Source organism: Microplitis mediator, chromosome 6, assembly GCF_029852145.1.
Source record: "Microplitis mediator isolate UGA2020A chromosome 6, iyMicMedi2.1, whole genome shotgun sequence".
Classification (NCBI taxonomy): domain Eukaryota; kingdom Metazoa; phylum Arthropoda; class Insecta; order Hymenoptera; family Braconidae; genus Microplitis; species Microplitis mediator.
In genome coordinates, this window is record NC_079974.1 from 15,657,198 (window position 1) to 15,676,069 (window position 18,872).

The following is an 18,872-nucleotide window of genomic DNA, read 5'->3' on the forward strand; positions in this document are numbered from 1 at the left end:
AATACGCACTCCTTATTTAAATTTTGGGCGCCGCTACGGGCAGCCCAAAAATCACATACCTCGTATTAGGCGCCGCTACCGGCAGCCCAATACTCTCACCTGTTCCGGGCGCCGATACCGGCAGCCTGAACGCTTCCTTTCCGAATCCGAAATTCATGCTTCGAGGCCGATGACGCAGGAGGTCAGGATGTGCGGTACAGCTCGGTCGCGAGATTCGAGGTGTCATCGCGGACCTTACCGAAGGTCGTCCGAAAATTAAGTCGCTGGAAGTTATTGTTGAGCTTTCAGGCTCTTGTGTTGTTGAGCTTTCGAGCTCGTGTGTTGTTGAGCCGTCGAGCTCTGGTGGTTTGATCGACCAATTAAAATTGCTTTTCCCTACGAAGGAACCGAGTCTTCAGGGCTCGTCTTGTTCGCGTTCAACGGAGGCATCAAAGGGATTACTTGGGGCGAGTGATGGGGCCCATAATCGTCATCATGGTAAGTCAATAAACTTTTTTTTGCATAAAATAATAGAAGGTCTACAGCTGACGCACATGGGGTCTATCGACACCCTAACGACGTCAACCTGGTAAAATTAAAAATATTCTGTCGGTTAATAGATAAGCCAGAATGTAACATAAGTAATAAAATTTATGTCAATAAAATAACATTAATCGACTATTGCACTTGTAAACTGCTCGTCATAGTTTTTGACAAATGTAAAGCTTTCTAAACCTCTTTGTCTTTGTAAGTATTATCATCATTAATGCGTTTTTTGTCAATGAATGATTGACTCTTAAATATAAAATGATAAAATTCATAGAATAAATAAAAATATTTTTTATCTCAGTAATTCATTCACATTCATTTGTACTACTTATGTTCCTTTTCAATAATTTTATGTATGTTAAATAAATAAAAAAAAACGTCTACAATTCACTGAGTTTTATAATTATCTTCAATTTGAAGCAGCATATGGCAGTAAAACTAAAGACATATTCGAACAAAGAAACATTTTTTTTTGTAAACTAACATCCCATTGAAACTTTAAAACTCTATAAATAAAGCGGATCTACATAAGAGAAATTATCTTATTGCATAGCCTATTATCAACAGTAGTTTATATTTACAATAGAGCCTAGCGATCAATATTTTTTGAAACAGACATCAGTTTCAATTTATCTGTCAACAGAACAACATCAATGGATTATTGTAATGAAGGTACTCGTCAAAGAATTAATTAAAAAAATATTAACACTTTTCTCTACATTGTAAAAAATCAGAAGTGAATTCGGAGTGGATAAGGATTTTAATTCAGTTCGAAATCACTCCGTCACTCGGAATTCCGGAGTTTAAAAAAAATCACTCTGCATACGGAGTAAATAGGGAGTTTGTTTTTTCAGCGGAGTGATTTCGGAGTGATCTAGATTTTATTTAAATCCGCATTTACTCTGATACAGAGTTTTAACATTAAAATAAATTCCATTTCGGAGTGGATTTTACTTTGAACCGGAGTTTCAATACTGAAATAAATTCTCATACGGATTGAATCTCACTCCGAGAGGACTAAATGAATAAACAGTCTATAAAAAATTGCAAAAATATGTGAAAAATTTAGGATATAGATATGCAATGGGCTGGAATCCATTAATGCTTAATTTTATCGGTGCATGGCCACAATCAAGCAATGGAATTTCAAAATATAAAATATGGTTCTGTTTTTTTTGTGTTTTAACTTTTATATGGATACCACTAACTGCAAGTATTTATCCACTTTGGGGTAATATGGATGCTGTGATTGAGTGCCTTTCTATTAGCATTCCGATTATGATTGCTATGATGAAACTCGTAATTTTTTATTACTACAAAAAAGGTGTGCAAGAAATAATAAATATATTTATTTAATTTTTTTATAACGGGCAATACTTTTTTTTTTTTTTTTTTCAGAAATGAAAATATTTATTGACTTAATCGCTAAAGATTGGACAATAACCAGAAAAGACAACGAAAGGATACCGATGATAAAAATGGCTTATTTGAGCAGAGTTATTTCATTTATTTCAGTTTTTCTTATCAACTCAACTATCATTGCTTACTTTTTATTCAAAGTTGTTTAAATTAAATTTTTTTTATCAGAATGTATTTCTTAATTGCTAAATAATAATAATAATAGCAATTCGATTTTAGATATGGATGGCGATGCAAATAAAAAAACAACAAATAAATCATGATTCAAATGTAGTTATTGATCTTCTGTACCCTGCTTACTTACCGTATTCTACAAGAGAATTAAAATATTATTTACCAACTTGGGCAATTCAGTGCTTCACGACATTTTTTTCACCAACAGCCTATGGGTCGTTTGACAGTTTCATGTCAATGATTTTGTTGCACATTTGCGGCCAGTTGGCAATCATTGGAATATCAATCAAAAATCTTGTGAATGAGACAAATTTTGAAAATATCTATAAATTTCGATGGAGTCTAGGGCAAATTGTTAAACGTCACGAGGAACTCAATCAGTAAGATAATTTTTTTTACTATGATTTTTGACTGTGTAATTCATAATGAAATCAATTATTTAATGGAATGTAATATTTGTTTTTTTTTTTTTAAGATTAATAGAACTTATAGAAAATTCATTTTGCTCAATTTTGCTTCCACAAATGCTTGGGTGTACATTAGCATTTTGTTTTCAAGGATACATGTTAACGATGGTAAAAAATAATACTAAAAATTAGTCAATGGTTTAGCCTGTCAGCACTCCTATTGTGAGCATTTTTCTCACAGAACGATATTCAAATTAGAAGATATCGCTGTCGTGCAAGCGAGACACTAAAAAATACGGGAGTGCTGGAGGGTTAATCAAATTATGCAATGCACAGATAAAGACCATATTGATTATAGAATTTCGTATCATATTAACTTGGAGTTTGTAGAATTAGTGATTCAAATTTATACACGAGGGTTTAATTGCTTAGATGGCTAATTCACTCTCTCTTTTCTACCCCTTCCGATACGCTCCCAATAAATCATCGATAATTTAAAAAAATGAAAAGTTGTAAAATTTATGATATTTTCAGAATTTGGTGGATAGTGCAAACAATAATATGTCAATCCTTGAAATTATGTTTTTCAGTTCATATATGATCTACACTATTTTGCATCTGTTCATTTATTGTTATATTGGTGATTTGCTTTCTTTTCAAGTAAGTATTATTACATTTATACAGAATTGATGTTGTTGAAAACAGAATTAATAAAGTGGTTTTGTTTTCTTTTTTGACAAAAAATGACTTTATTATCTGACATAATATTTAAAAAAATTTAGATGAAACTTATATTTATGCAGTTGAAAATTTTGTTCAATATTATAAATTACTTCGTATTAAGATATCGGCAGATAGAATTGGAACTATTGCGCACATTTTATTTATATTTTTATAATATTGAAAAACTTGTCATGAAAAAATTCAATAATCTCATCAGCTTCGGAGTAGAAACATTTTTTTCGGGAATGTCCGAATTAAATTTGCTAAAAATTGATCGTATTTAAAAAAAAATCGATTTTTAATCTTTAATTGAGTTACATAATTTTTGTTCTTAAGAGTACCCTGATAACTCAGACATGCTATGAAAGTAACTGGTTTAATTTACCTTTTCGAGAAGCGCGTTTGTTAATGATGATCAGTTATCGTTCTTACAAACCGCTCGCAATAACAGCCGGAAAATTTTGTTCATTTTCCAGACATCTTTTCATTGTGGTAAATATAACTAAAAATTTTTTCTCACAATTAAAAGTAGACGTTCATTAAATACTAGTTTTTCAGATTTTAAAAACTTCATTTGGATATTTATCGATGCTATTAGCCGTTAAACAATAATTTTTAATATTATTTGTTATTCCTAACAGTACTTGTTTTCACTAAGATTAAAAAAAATTTTCCAATGACAACTTGTTCTTATCGTATTTAACAATATATTTAGTATACATAATCGATTTCGCAACATATAAAAATAAATTATTATTTTTATAATCTATATTATTAAGAGAACATGGACAATTTTGTTCCAGCCATATCTGAACAATGAAATTAGTCAATGCTATTGAATTTAGTATCGTTGTAAATGTCTTGACTTGAATACGGGCCTTTTCCAAGTTTCAGATATATTTAGGTATGTAATAGTTTATTCAATATCTTAAGTTTTATAATAATTATAAATATGCGTATTAGTGATATGAGGCAGAAGAAATTGTCTGACAATTTTCAGACAGTTGACATCAATTGACTAATGAAAAACTGACCAACGGTCAATATAATGGTGGCCCCCGCGTCAACTATCATGTCATGAGAAAGCATCAAAGTTCTACTTGCCTATTTAACTCACATTAGTGAGATAATTTTCTTCATGACGACATGGACACTTTTCAATAGTTCAGTTTTGCGTGTTTACGGTACATTAAAAGTTAGTTGATTAAAAACGTTCTAGTATAAAAAATTTAATTGTACTAGCGCACACTTAAAGTACACGAAAAAATATTCACTTTTTTATGTCTTTATAAATATATTCGAAAAAAATTTAGCTTATTATAGTTTATTCTAGTGAGTAGTAAAATTTATGTAAATAAAATAATTTTAATCGACTATTGTACTTATAGACTGCTCGTCATAGTTTTTGACAAATTTAAAGCTTTCTAAACCTCTTTGCCTTTGTAAGTATCATCATCATTAATGCCTTTTTTGTCAATTAATGATTGACACTTAAATATAAAATGATAAAATTCATAGAATAAATAAAAATATTTTTTATGTCAGTAATTCATTCACATTTATTTGTACTACTTATGTTCCTTTTCAATAATTTTATGTATGTTCAATAAATAAAAAAAAAAGTCTCCAATTCACTGAGTTTTATAATTATCTTCAATTTGAAGCATCATATGGCAGTAAACCTAAAAACATATTCGAACAAAGAAACATTTTTTTTTTGTAAACTAACATCCCATTTAAACTTTAAAACTCTATAAATAAAGCGGATCTACATAAGAGCAATTATCTTATTGCATAGCCTATTATCAACAGTGGTTTATATTTACAATAGAGCCTAGCGATCAATATTTTTTGAAACAGACATTAGTTTCAATTTATCTGTCAACAGAACAACATCAATGGATTATTGTAATGAAGGTACTTGTCAAAGAATTAATTAAAAAAATATTGACACTTTTCTCTACATTGTAAAAAATCAGAAGTGAATTCGGAGTGGATACGGATTTTAATTCAGTTCGAAATCACTCCGTCACTCGGAATTCCGGAGTTTAAAAAAAAATCACTCTGCATACGGAGTAAATAGGGAGTTTGTTTTTTCAGCGGAGTGATTTCGGAGTGATCTAGATTTTATTTAAATCCGCATTTACTCTGATTCAGAGTTTTAACATTAAAATAAATTCCATTTCGGAGTGGATTTTACTTTGAACCGGAGTTTCAATACTGAAATAAATTCTCATATGGATTGAATCTCACTCCGAAAGGACTAAATGAATAAACAGTCTATAAAAAATTGCAAAAATATGTGAAAAATTTAGGATATAGATATGCAATGGGCTGGAATCCATTAATGCTTAATTTTATCGGTGCATGGCCACAATCAAGCAATGGAATTTCAAAATATAAAATATGGTTCTATTTTTTTTGTGTTTTAACTTTTGTATGGATACCACTGAACGCAAGTATTTATCCACTTTGGGGTGATATGGATGCTGTGATTGAGTGCCTTTCTATTAGCATTCCGATGATGATTGCTATGATGAAACTCGTAATTTTTTATTACTACAAAAAAGGTGTGCGAGAAATTATAAATATATTTATTTAATTTTTTTATAACGGGCAATACTTTTTTTTTTTTTTTTTTCAGAAATAAAAATATTTATTGACTTAATCGCTAAAGATTGGACAATCACCAGAAAAGACAACGAAAGGATACCGATGATAAAAATGGCTTATTTGAGCAGAGTTATTTCATTTATTTCAGTTTATCTTATCAACTCAACTATCATTTATTACTTTTTATTCAAAGTTGTTTAAATTAAATTTTTTTATCAGAATGTATTTCTCAATTGCTAAATAATAATAATAATAGCAATTCGATTTCAGATATGGATGGCGATGCAAATAAAAAAACAACAAATAAATCTTGATTCAAATGTAGTTATTGATCTTCTGTACCCTGCTTACTTACCGTATTCTACAAAAGAATTAAAATATTATTTACCAACTTGGGCAATTCAGTGCTTTACGACATATCTTCCAACAACAGCCTATGGTGCGTTTGACAGTTTCATGTCAATGATTTTATTGCACATTTGCGGCCAGTTGGCAATCATTGGAATATCAATCAAAAATCTTGTGAATGAGACAAATTTTAAAAATATCTATAAATTTCGACGGAGTCTAGGACAAATTGTTAAACGTCACAAGGAACTCAATCAGTAAGATATTTTTTTTATTATGATTATTGACAGTATAACTAATAATCAAATCAATTATTTAATGGAATGTAATATTTGTTATTTTTTTTTAAGATTAGTAGAACTTATTGAAAATTCATTTTGCTCAATTTTGCTCCCACAAATGCTTGGGTGTACATTAGCATTTTGTTTTCAGGGATACATGTTAACGATGGTAAAAAATAATACTAAAAATTAGTCAACGATTTAGCCTGTCAGCACTCCTATTGTGAGCATTTTTCTCACAGAACGATATTCAAATTAGGAGATATCGCTGTAGTGCAAGCGAGACACTAAAAAATACGGGAGTGCTGGAGGGTTAATCAAATTATGCAATGCACAGATAAAGACCATATTGATTATAGAACTTCGCATCATATTAACTTGGAGTTTGTAGAATTAGTGATTCAAATTTATACACGAGGGTTTAATTGCTTAGATGGATGATTCACTCTCTCTTTTCTACCCCTTCCGATACGCTCCCAATAAATCATCGATATTTTAAAAAAATGAAAAGTTGTTAAATTTATGATATTTTCAGAATTTGGTGGATAGTGCAAACAATAATATGTCAATCCTTGAAATGATTTTTTTCAGTTCATTTACGATCTACACTATTTTGCATCTGTTCATTTATTGTTATATCGGTGATTTGCTTTCTTTTCAAGTAAGTATAATCACATGTATACAGAATTGATGTTGTTGAAAACAGAATTAATCAAGTGATTTTGTTTTTTTTTGACGAAAAATGACAAAATATTTACAAAAATTTAGATGAATTTTATATTTACGTAGTTGAAAATTTTGTTTAATATTATAAATTATTCTGTAAAGTAGCGGCGGACATAATTGAAACTATTGCGCACAATTTATTTATAATTTTAAAATATTTTCAAAATATTGAAAAATTTCCCTTGTAAAAATTAAATAATCAAATGAGCTTCCGGGACAAATTTTTTTTTTCGGAAATGGCTTCGGAATTAAATTGGTTAAAAATTTACCGTATTTTTCAAACACATCGAGGCTGTAGAAAAAAAAATCTCATTTTACAGTTTTAATAAACTCTAATAAAAAAAATAATATTTTCGACTCGTTGGTTGACTTACATAATTTTTGTTTTTAAGAGTACACTAATAACTCAGACATGCTATGAAAGTAATTGGTTTAATCTACCTTTTCGAGAAGCGCGTTTGTTAATGATGATCAATTATCGTTCTTACAAACCGCTTGCAATAACAGCCGGAAAATTTTGTTCATTCTCCAGACATCTTTTCATTATGGTAAATATAACTAAATTTTTTTCCTCACAACTATAAGTAGACGTTTATTAATTTCTAGTTTTTCAGATTTTAAAAACTTCATTTGGATATTTATCGATGTTGTTAGCCGTCAAACAATAATTTGTAATGTTGTTTGTTACTGCAAACAATAATTGTTTTCACTAGGATTAAAAAAAAATTTCCAATAATAATAATAATAATAATAATAATAATTTTATATTATTGAATTTAATTTACGACCAGACTTTTTAATTCTTTTGTTTAAAAGGAATACGGCTTTACTGATCTGCTTAATTGACATATATTTATTTAGAACCTTATCAGTAAAGTTGATGCAAGTATATTCTACTTTAGACCGTTGAAAAGATGTTAAAAAAATTGACGGTGAATCCTCAATATGATGATGGTGGTGCAACAAGTTTCCTAGCTTATTGTCATATTTTAAGAGAATTCTGTTGATTTTATATAGACTTGTATTATTTTACTGATGCATCAACTTTACTGATGAGCCCAGCAAGTATATTCGGGGCGAAACCGTATTTATAATATTAACATCTTTGACTAATAGAGTCCTTACAATAAAAGTATGGTATTCCAGTGCGCATTAAACAATATTAATCCACATGTAATTACTTATACGCAAATAAGGTTCTAAATAAATATATGTCAATTAAGCAGATCAGTAAAGCCGTATTCCTTTTAAACAAAAGGATAATAATAATAATAATAATAATAATAATAATAATAATAATAATAATAATAATAATAATAATAATAATAATTAGCGCCTCAGGATGTTGTTTACACACCCTACACAAAGTGTCGGGTAGCTGTATCTGGAGTACTTTTGCACGGTATTTGAGGGTATTGATTACACCATCTTGACAGGCAAAAATATATCCTTCAGTCTCGGACATCAGGCCAGCTGACTTAAGGAAGGAAAACGTCAGCTGGGTAGACAAGCCATGATCACGCACGTGTTTAAAGAACACGCTGTGCATGGACTCGTCCATGTGTGTACTGAGCAGTTTTTGCTGCTCAGCATTCCTGACGACACTCTTAAATTCCTCCTTAGGGAGTTCAATAAGAGGGTTTACTCTTCCGAGACCGAGGGATTTTGCCGCGTACCTTGCTGCCTTATATAAGAACGCTCCCTTCTGCCGACATCCCGTGTATACTCCCCTAAGATGTTCATGTCAGGACATGCTGACAAGAGATGCATAAGCGTCTCAGGTTTTGGGTCTAACATACGAACTTGTCAATTTCACAGCAGATGAGAACGACTTCCTTATGCAGATTGTTCATAGTCATGAGAATCTGCAGAAGGGAGCGTTCTTATATAAGGCAGCAAGGTACGCGGCAAAATCCCTCGGTCTCGGAAGAGTAAACTCTCTTATTGAACTCCCTAAGGAGGAATTTAAGAGTGACGTCAGGAAGGCTGTGCAGCAAAAACTGCTCAGTACACACATGGACAAGTCCATGCACAGCGTGTTCTTTAAACACGTGCGTGACAATGGCTTGTCTACCCAGCTGACGTTTTCCTTCCTTAAGTCAGCTGGCCTGATGTCCAAGACCGAAGGATATATTCTTGCCTGTCAAGATGGTGTAATCAATACCCTCGAATACCGTGCGAAAGTACTCCAGATGCAGCTACCCGACACTTTGTGTAGGGTGTGTAAGCAACATCCTGAGACGCTTATGCATCTCTTGTCAGCATGTCCTGTGCTGGCAAGAAGTGCATACATCCAGCGTCACAACGCTGCTCTGCGAGTACTTTACTACCACCTTAGACATACGCACGGTATGGATAAAACACCAGTGCTGCCTTATCTGCCAGGAGATATTCCGCAAGTTGTTGAGAATGACCGTTGCCGTATTTATTGGAACGTGCCATTCGCAACAACTCGGAAAATAGATCACAACAAACCTGATATTGTGCTCTTCGATAAAACCACTCGAGACATTTATGTCATCGAGTTCTCAGCACCTGCTGAGTATAACATCACGGTTAAAGAAGAGCACAAACACGAGATATATCAGGATCTCCTGTTCGAAATTGGCAAACTTCACCCAAGTTACCGTGTCAAACTTGTCGTCCTCATTGTTGGCGTCCTAGGAGGGATGAAACAGTCGTTTGTGTCTGCACTGGCTAGAATACCAACTTGTTCAGCGCAAGTTGAGTTTCTGGCATCGCGGATGCAAAAGGCTGTTATTCTCGGGTCCCTCCGTTTACTTAGGCAAGGAAACTTGGCCTGCTGCGCATGCTGATCATCTTGTTGATGAAGCATCGCAGCAGTAACAGAAAAAAAAAAATAATAATAATAATAATAATAATAATAATAATAATAATAATAATAATAATAATAATAATAATAATAATAATAATAATAATAATAAGTCTTTATAAAATTTTAAACGTATTGATGTTTTTTAAATTTTTTCAACACTAAAAGCTCTCTATATTGAGCATGACAACTTTTTTATTTGTTCGATTATTCATATTCAATTGATTACCCACACAAACTATCGACAACTTTACAGTTCAAACCAACAGATGGTCGAATATATCCGCAAGCCAATTATCTCATGGTCTTATGGATTTTTAATTCAACTTTTAAACTGTTCGTCTCTTCGACAGTTTTTTAAAAAACTCGTCATTTTAAATTCGACTATTATTTAGGTAATGTCGATACAGTATAGCCAAGGTATTTTTTAACATTTCTCACAAACTATTATTAATAAAAATTAACAATAATAATATTTATGTAAATAAGTAAGACTTCAAAGATGCGCTCGCTTGGAATCGAACTAGTTTAAAAATCGTCGGTCTTTGGCCAGAACACGATGACGGAATTATAACTAAATCACAAGGATGGTTTTGTGCGTGTTTGATAATCATTATTATTTATCTTCCACAATCTGCAAGTGTTTATGTTTATTGGGGCAATATGGACGCGGTTATCGAGTGTCTCTCCGTCAACGGTCCAGTATTCATAACAATTGTTAAAATTATTATTTTTCGATACCATAGAAAAGGTGAATTGTGGTAATAAATTAGATAAAATCTCGGGTTAGTTTGCTGTTATTGTTATTTTTTTTTTTTTAGTGCTGAAAAGAGTTATTGATACGATGGCAGAAGATTGGAGTAGTTCGAGGAGCAATGAAGAGTATGCAGTTATGCTAAAAACTGCAAGAATTAGCCGAACTATTTCCGTGACATCTACGATTATTACTAATAGTCTTTTTGTTGCATACATATTTTTTAAGGTTTTATAATTTAATTTATTATATAGAGAAAATATTTTTATGCCTTAACTTTAAAAACTATCTGTATTCACATGTCCCATACGAAAAAAATATATATCCGGATATATCCCGGCCAATCTGCATATAAACGACATATATAAAAATGTATGTCTCATATATGCAGATTGGCCCGGATATATCCGGATATATATTTTTTTCGTATGGGGTATCATTTCGGTTTATTCCCCTGCTAAGAAAATTTTCAATTTTCAAAAAAAAAGGTAAACTACTGGTTTCGGTCTGATTTCAACGTTTCGAGGTTCTAAAAATCTAATCACCACTAATTTCAAAATGATGTCCAAGTGTATGAAAGGGGGCATGTAATTTTTTTTTGTTTTCATCTCGAGCAAAAGCCAGCGAGTATCGATTTTCTATGGATCTTCTCTACGGCGTAATCTAAATTTCGAAGCCGAATTGACTGTTACTAGACTTAAAAATTTTGAAACAACATATTCGAATAAAAATTATATGACATGAGTGGAAATTTCTGGAGACGGTGTAAGTGGAATTCAAAGGCTGAGTTAAATGTTTTTGTAGCCTTCAGAAATGTTGAGAACATAATCCGTTCATTGATAGACGTTCACGTCCGCGCGCACGCGTATTGTGTAAATGAGTTTTTGTCGTACGATATCTTTGGAACGAATCAACCAATTTGTTGTGCTTCATGACACTCAAAAGAGCTCATCAAGACTTATAGATTTTATTAGATTTTGAAGTTGATCGGTCGAGCAGTTTCTAAATTATTCAAAAATTAAAAATAGGTTTTTGTTGAGTAACTCGTAAACCGCTTTACCGATTCACCTTAAAGATGAGACCTAATTTAAGTCATAACAAGTCCTAACAAAGCACCTGAAAATCGATTGATTTCTTCCAAAGATATCGTACGACAAATATATTTTTTGTGCAACTAAACGTATCTTTGTTTTGATTCAACAAATAAGTAACTGTTTTTTGAACTCGATAAGCGCAAAAATTTATAAACAGTAACATTTTCTCTCTCTGAGCTCGAAAACAGCGGGAAGTTTTTGGGGTTGGCCCACGAAGTCGACTATTTTTTTTATTATTATTTATCAGGTTTTGAGATCTTTTTTAAAATTTAAAATTTTTACAGTTTAATATTTATCGTGTATCTAGCGTTAATTTATTTAGATCTAAAATAAAACGATGTATTATTTCAGATATGGGAAGGCTTGGAAATGTCAAAACGAACTGATCTAGATCCACGTCTATCAGTCGGACTACTTCATCCTGCATACTTTCCATATGATACAAAAAAAATGAAATTTTTCGTTCCTACTTGGATCGCTCAATTGGTTGCAACACTTTTTTCTATGACTGCATACGCAGTTTTTGATACATTTGTCTCATGCATGGTGCTTCACATTTGTGGTCAATTAGCGATCATTGGCATATCAATACAAAATCTTATTAACGAAGATACCAACAGCGATCCAAATTATTTTTGGAATAAATTTTCAAAAACGGTTGAGCGTCACGAAAAATTTAACGAGTGAGAATTTTTTTTTTCTATCAAAATTTCAAACGAATTTTTATTGCCATCATTAGAATTTTTCATTATGATCAATCTAAAAGTTTGTTATTTAAATTTGATTGCAGTCGAGTACCCATCATAAGCGTCCCCCTAATAAGCCTCTTCCCCTCAATCAGATGTAACTGAGACGAAACAGCTTCCCCCACTTAACCACTCTTTCTCGTTTTGTGCCAGACTACCCTTAAAGTATTGGCCTCCGTTAAAAGTATTGAAAAGCAACTGTCTTTTTATAGATATAAATAAGCAAACTAACAATAATCCGTACACGGAAAAAAGAGCAGTTGAAAAATTGCTCCTACCTGAGTATTTATTACAGTGTCGTATAGTAGTAAAGCACTCCGAGTCTGAAACTGTAAAAATTACATTTTTTATCCAGAAATAACAAATATTACAGTTTCAAACTCGATATTGTCGATGTAAAATGTAAAATTTTCTGCTTAAAATCGTATTAATTTTATTACTGTAACAAATTTCTACAATTACAGTTTAAGCTTTAATGTTTAAAGATTTTTACCCGGAAGGCCTCTTTTACTGTAGAAACTGTAATTTTTCAACTGCTCTTTTTTCCGTGTAAGATTATGCAATCAGATTAAATTTTTTATCTTTATTATAATTATTACTGATTAAGAATATAAAAAAACAAACAAGTTAAACACGGAGAATTTTCTATTTTTATTTTGCACCGACTCATTAAATTAAGATTAAATAAAATATAATTCATTCATTATGATATTATAGTCATACATTACATTTAGAACATCTCTTACAACTGAAAAATCTAATAGAGTTTTAACATTAGGATTTTCATTATAATTATCATAAGTATTAGTAGCCAAATCTATCATATCTAAGTTGACAGTCTTTTCACGTTTCTCCACACCAGCTTCACCTGTAGTTTATGTTACAAAAAGTTACAAAAACGTTTGACAACGTTAAGACAACACAAAGAAATAAAGCAGACTTACACGGGACGTCAAGCGACAAATCTAACCGCGCGGAGGTGGGGATGCTCAAATTCCACGAAAAATTTTTCCTACGTCCCCTAGGCTGGGCTTATGGCGGGTACTCGACTGTACTTAAAAAATTTAATTTGATTTATTCAACTCATGCGCGCTATTCACGTTTTATCATGCCTAAAATGCGAACCCTAAATGGCAGTTTACCGACTGGTGAAAAATTATTTGTCAAAACGCAATAAAGATGTCTACTATCCCGGCCATTGTGACGTAATGAAAATAAACGTAACTATCTTTCGAGCTCTTACTGAATATGGGGTAATTACAATTCCCTGTTGTTACCCATTGAGTAGCCAAGATTGTGATGCCGAATGATTTTTTTTACCATGTCATTAAACAGCTATTAAGACTTCGCTTTTAGGCGATTAATAAAACGTGAATAGCGCATATGAATTGAATAAAATTATGGGCGCAACATGTAGGGTAAGTCATAATCCGTCACCCGCGATGTGTTTGCACTCGCTTCGCTCGTGCCTGCGCACCTGCGACTCGTGCTAAACGCATCGCGCTGACACATTATGAATCACTTACCCTACTAGTTACGCCAATAACTATTGTTGCATAATGTGATAAAATTTCATGTTTCAACGAAAAAGATTAGCCAACGTAATAGAAAACTCATTCAGTTCTATACTTCTTCCTCAAATGATTATTTGCACTACCACATTTTGTTTCCAAGGATTTGCAATGATTACGGTAATTTTGACAATTTGATACGAAAAAATTCTCAAAAAAAAAGTATTAATAAGTATTCGATATAGAGTTTTATAGATCCATTAGCTGGAAAAGTGTCGATTCTCGAAATGTTATTTTCTGTTGTTTACGTATTTTACACTGTATTGCACTTATTTGTTTATTGTTACGTAGGTGATTATCTATCATTTGAGGTGAGTAAATATCGTATCCACATAATGATTACATTAAACCGTGTAATCAATTGAAGGAAATATTTTATTGTATAGAGTTCAATAATTGGTCAGTCATACTACAAAAGCGAGTGGTACAAATTATCGCAAGACAAATCACGATCCTTAATGTTTATTGGTCACCGGGCTCGAAGACCTCTAAAAATTACAGCTGGAAAATTTTGTGCTTTCTCACGAAATTTATTTATTAGAGTTAGTAAATCTTATCAATTATTTGAATATTCGAAACTATTCTTGGATGAAATGCTATAATGTCATAGTAAAGTCAGGCTACGTTGGCACCTGGTGGAAATTGAAATAAATACATGCAAAAATTACTATAGCCGTAGTGTTTATTTCAATTTCTGCAGATGGCCAATGGTCTGGCTTTACTACAAAATAAAAAATGTTTGGACTCGGTATAGTGTTAATATCTCGGTGTAAAAATTAAGGTGTTAAATTTAGGCGGTGTGGATTAAAAATTTTTACACTTTCAAGCGTGAAAATGGGTAATTTATGATAACTTTGCGTTAAGAAAAATAATCATAAAAATATAGAAATGTTCAAAATACTAGTTAATATCTAAATAAAATTAACATAGTTATTGATTACGTATTTAAAAAAGTTCAATATCATTTGTTGCTCATTAATCAAAAATATAACGAGTAACACGAAATGGTGTAAAAAAAGTAGATTACACGGTGTTAAAATTACACGGATGGATAATTTACAGCGTTATTTCACACTGCACGGCCGTGCAATGTTCTCGGGGGTCATTTTCACACCAAAATCTTTTACAGTGTATGACACCATAGGATTTCAAACAAAAATGAATTCCCGTGTATAAATTATTCATATTGAAACGATTAAAATTTTATTTCCAGATACTAAAATCGTCTTTTGGCTATTTATCAATGTTACTTGCTGTAAAAAGAGATAAATCGTCTACTTAGTTTTTGGATATTGTATACATTTCAAGAAATAAATAAATTTATTTCCATAACGGTTGACTTTTTTTTAGATTATATTTGCAAAATATTATTTTATAATCAATAAATGGTCAACTTACACAATTTTTTTTTTTTTTTTTTTTTTTTTCATTAATTAGTGAAAGCTTCCTTTACACAGAGTAATTACAACAATCATTCTTTAATTTACTGAAAAAAATTTTTTGTTTTCTTACATTATCTACTGTACTAATATATTTTTAAATCTGTTAGTCATTTTTGAGTTATCAAAAAAAATATAGATCAACAACATTTGTGTTCAAGTGCAATTTCTAAATTAATATGAAAATTATCGAGAACAAACTGTAGTATTTTCAAAAATGAAATTTATTTTATGGAAAATTTGTTGCTACGTCTTTTTAAATTTCGTCGATACGACGCTTTACAGTCGACAGATGGTTGAATATACCCTTGGCTCAATTATCTCATAGCTCTGTAAGTTTTTAAAGCTCAATTTAAAACTTTTTCGTTACGGGTATAGTTTTTCAGCAAATATTCTTCAGTTCTTCAGTTGCTTCTTAACCACCGTACCGACAACATGGAATATAACCAGGGTATTTTTTAATTTTTCATATTAAGATATAGGATAGAAGTGTCGTTTTTAGCCACTTCTGGCCACTTAAAAAATTTTAATAAAATAATTTGTGATGTACGCAACGACAATTAATTTTTTTTTATACTTTTTCATCAGTTAAAATAAAAAATTAAATGTCCAAAAATAGAGCAGTGGCAACAAATGCTACTTCTACCCTAATTATTATAAAAATTGATAAATTTATTAAAGTAATAATAATAATTAAATAAAAAAAGCTTTTAAGTATGCAGTAGCTTGGAACCGGACGAGTTTAAGATTCGTCGGACTTTGGCCGGAACCAAATGATGGAGTTTTCACAAAACTAAAAGGATGGTTCGGTGCTTGGTTGATTTTCATGACTATTTACTTACCCCAATCAACGCTAGCTTATGTAAACTGGGGTGATATGAACGCAGTTATCGAGAGTCTTTCTATTAATGGACCGATTTTAATAGCTATTATTAAAATTATTATTTTTCGTCATTATAGAGATGGTGAAGCGGCTATAATTTATTGAAATAAAATTATTTATAGTTGATATTATTGAGTGAGTTGGATAATAATTTTATTTTTTTTTGTTTAGTCTTAAAGTTAGCAATCGTTACTATGACAAAAGATTGGAGTGAATTACGAAGCAAAGAAGAATATAAAGTGATGCTCAAAACTGCAAAAATAAGTCGAATTATTTCAGTGACGTCTACTATAATCACTAATACTCTTTTTATTGCGTTTGTGTTTTTCAAGGTTTTCAATTAAAAAAAAAAATTTTTTTAATACAAATCAATTGTAAGTAAATCTTCAGGAGCTGATTGAAAGAAATGATTTTAGATTTGGATCGGCATGCAATTGATGAAGCGCACGGATTTAGACCCACGATTGTCAGTAGGTCTACTTTACCCTGGATATCTGCCTTTTGATTCAAGAATAATGATGTATTTCATACCTACGTGGACAGCTCAATGCTTCGCGACCTGTTTTTCTATGACCGCATATGCAGCTTTTGATACATTTGTATCATGTATGGTGCTCCATATTTGTGGCCAACTAGCAGTCGTTGGTATATCATTGAAAAATCTTATTAATGATGATGTCAAAGTTGACTCAAAAGTTTTTTGGAATAAATTTTCGGAAATTATTAAACATCATGAAGAAATAAATAAGTATGATTTTTCATTATTGTTAAAAATATTGTCGGTGCACTTTTGAATATTTTTGAAATTTTTTAGCTACTTTTAAAGATTGTTAATTAGGACTAGTTTTTCAAACCGCGTTTAAATTAATATTGCTAGTATATCTTTACATTAATAATTGAACCCGGATTAAAAATGAACCTGGTTTGAAAAACTGGTCCTTGAGCGGATTTTTAAAAGATTTCTCAAAATACGTAAACTCGAAAGATTTTCTATGAAATTGAAAAAAAAAGTAGTTAATTTTTTTAGGCCATCCAAATTTAAATAATTTTTTTAAGGTTTTTTATTTTGACTGGTTATTTCCTAATTATTAATAAAATTATGTGACACTCAATTTAATATTTAAGATAAATTATTGTTAATAAAATTTTTTTTCAAAAATTAATTATACAATCAATTAATTGATATTTTTCTTAAAAAGACTAGGACTGATGATTGAAAACTCATTTAATTCAATTCTTCTTCCTCAAATGTTCGTATGTACGGTAACATTTTGTCTCCAAGGATTTGCAATGATAACAGTAATTTAAATTAATTGATATAAAAAATTTTTATGCACCTAATAATTGCCATAAATTTAATGAAAATCATTGCTCCAGAGTTTTATAGATCCATCGGCTGGCAAAATATCTATTCTTGAAATGCTCTTTTCCATCGTTTACGTATTTTACACTGTTATGCACTTATTCGTTTACTGTTATGTCGGCGACTATCTATCATTTGAAGTAAGCATTATCAACACATTATGTTGACGCAAAAAAAAAAAAAAATTAGTATATTTATCTTCGATTACATTCCGTAATTTACTTAGAGTACATTGATCGGTCAATCATACTACAAGAGCAACTGGTACGAATTACCCGTAAACAAATCACGATCACTGATGTTTATTGGCCATCGTGCACGTAGACCTTTACTACTTACCGCAGGAAAATTTTGCGCGTTTTCAAGAAATCTATTTCTCGCAGTAAGTTAATTTTCAAATATTATCAATTTGAGTTTAAGTATTTTTCAAATTTTATTCTTCTTAGGTACTCAAAACATCTTTTGGATATTTATCGATGTTATTAGCCGTGAAACAAGAAAAAATATCGGATAGTTAACAAAAATAGCTGTAAAACAAGAAAAAATGTCGGACTAGTTAGCAAAAATTTTTTATAATTACTTATATAAGTAATAATAATAAACATTTCTAATATGCTAAACTTTAATATATGAAAAGTAATTTCTACTATTTTGTATTAAAGGTTAAATATCTTAAACCCTATCAGTCGCTCACTTTAACCAATTAATGTTTTTATAATTTCAAGTAAAAAAATTATCATTGATAAATAATTATTTGTAAATCTAAATATATCATAATATAACGTCTCAAAGTATTTTGGAATTTATTATGAATTTAAATTAAGTGACTGTTTTCGAAATCGCGCTCAGTCAGCCATTTTTTACTTTAACGCTCGTTCATTAGATTAAATTTAGGTTACGTTAAAGTCTTTACTAATTGTAATAATTATGTCATTCAATATATATTTTAAATTTGTGGAAATTACTCCCA

The 18,872-nt window shown here is 30.8% G+C and overlaps 2 protein-coding genes across 2 annotated transcripts; both read left to right on the forward strand.

Moving 5' to 3' along the window:
* The first annotated feature begins 1,146 nt into the window (after nt 1-1,146).
* Nucleotides 1,147-15,499, forward strand: LOC130670545 (uncharacterized). The gene is made up of 22 exons (XM_057473963.1): nt 1,147-1,200; nt 1,598-1,852; nt 1,927-2,087; nt 2,167-2,501; nt 2,597-2,696; nt 3,063-3,188; nt 3,588-3,743; nt 3,810-3,851; nt 5,766-5,796; nt 5,896-6,056; nt 6,135-6,469; nt 6,563-6,662; nt 7,029-7,154; nt 7,612-7,767; nt 10,448-10,472; nt 10,546-10,803; nt 10,874-11,034; nt 12,252-12,583; nt 14,238-14,337; nt 14,403-14,528; nt 14,604-14,759; nt 15,431-15,499. Exons 1-22 carry the CDS (start codon nt 1,182-1,184, stop codon nt 15,497-15,499), a joined length of 3,330 nt encoding a protein of 1,109 aa, XP_057329946.1. The 5' UTR covers nt 1,147-1,181.
* Nucleotides 15,500-15,866: 367 nt separating this feature from the next.
* Nucleotides 15,867-18,587, forward strand: LOC130670188 (odorant receptor 13a-like). Its single transcript, XM_057473439.1, has 8 exons — nt 15,867-16,107; nt 16,364-16,621; nt 16,711-16,871; nt 16,956-17,287; nt 17,739-17,838; nt 17,917-18,042; nt 18,129-18,284; nt 18,349-18,587. Exons 1-8 carry the CDS (start codon nt 16,092-16,094, stop codon nt 18,418-18,420), a joined length of 1,221 nt encoding a protein of 406 aa, XP_057329422.1. The 5' UTR covers nt 15,867-16,091; the 3' UTR covers nt 18,421-18,587.
* Nucleotides 18,588-18,872: the final 285 nt, after the last annotated feature.

What these genes read in the sequence shown, in the direction of transcription:
- LOC130670545 (XM_057473963.1), top strand. An exon ending in GTCGATACAGTATAGCCAAG is followed by an intron (nt 10,473 to 10,545) that starts GTATTTTTTAAC and finishes TAAATAAGTAAG; the next exon opens with ACTTCAAAGATGCGCTCGCT. An exon ending in CGTCACGAAAAATTTAACGA is followed by an intron (nt 12,584 to 14,237) that starts GTGAGAATTTTT and finishes TCAACGAAAAAG; the next exon opens with ATTAGCCAACGTAATAGAAA.
- LOC130670188 (XM_057473439.1), top strand. An exon ending in TTGCGTTTGTGTTTTTCAAG is followed by an intron (nt 16,872 to 16,955) that starts GTTTTCAATTAA and finishes AAATGATTTTAG; the next exon opens with ATTTGGATCGGCATGCAATT. An exon ending in CATCATGAAGAAATAAATAA is followed by an intron (nt 17,288 to 17,738) that starts GTATGATTTTTC and finishes TTTCTTAAAAAG; the next exon opens with ACTAGGACTGATGATTGAAA.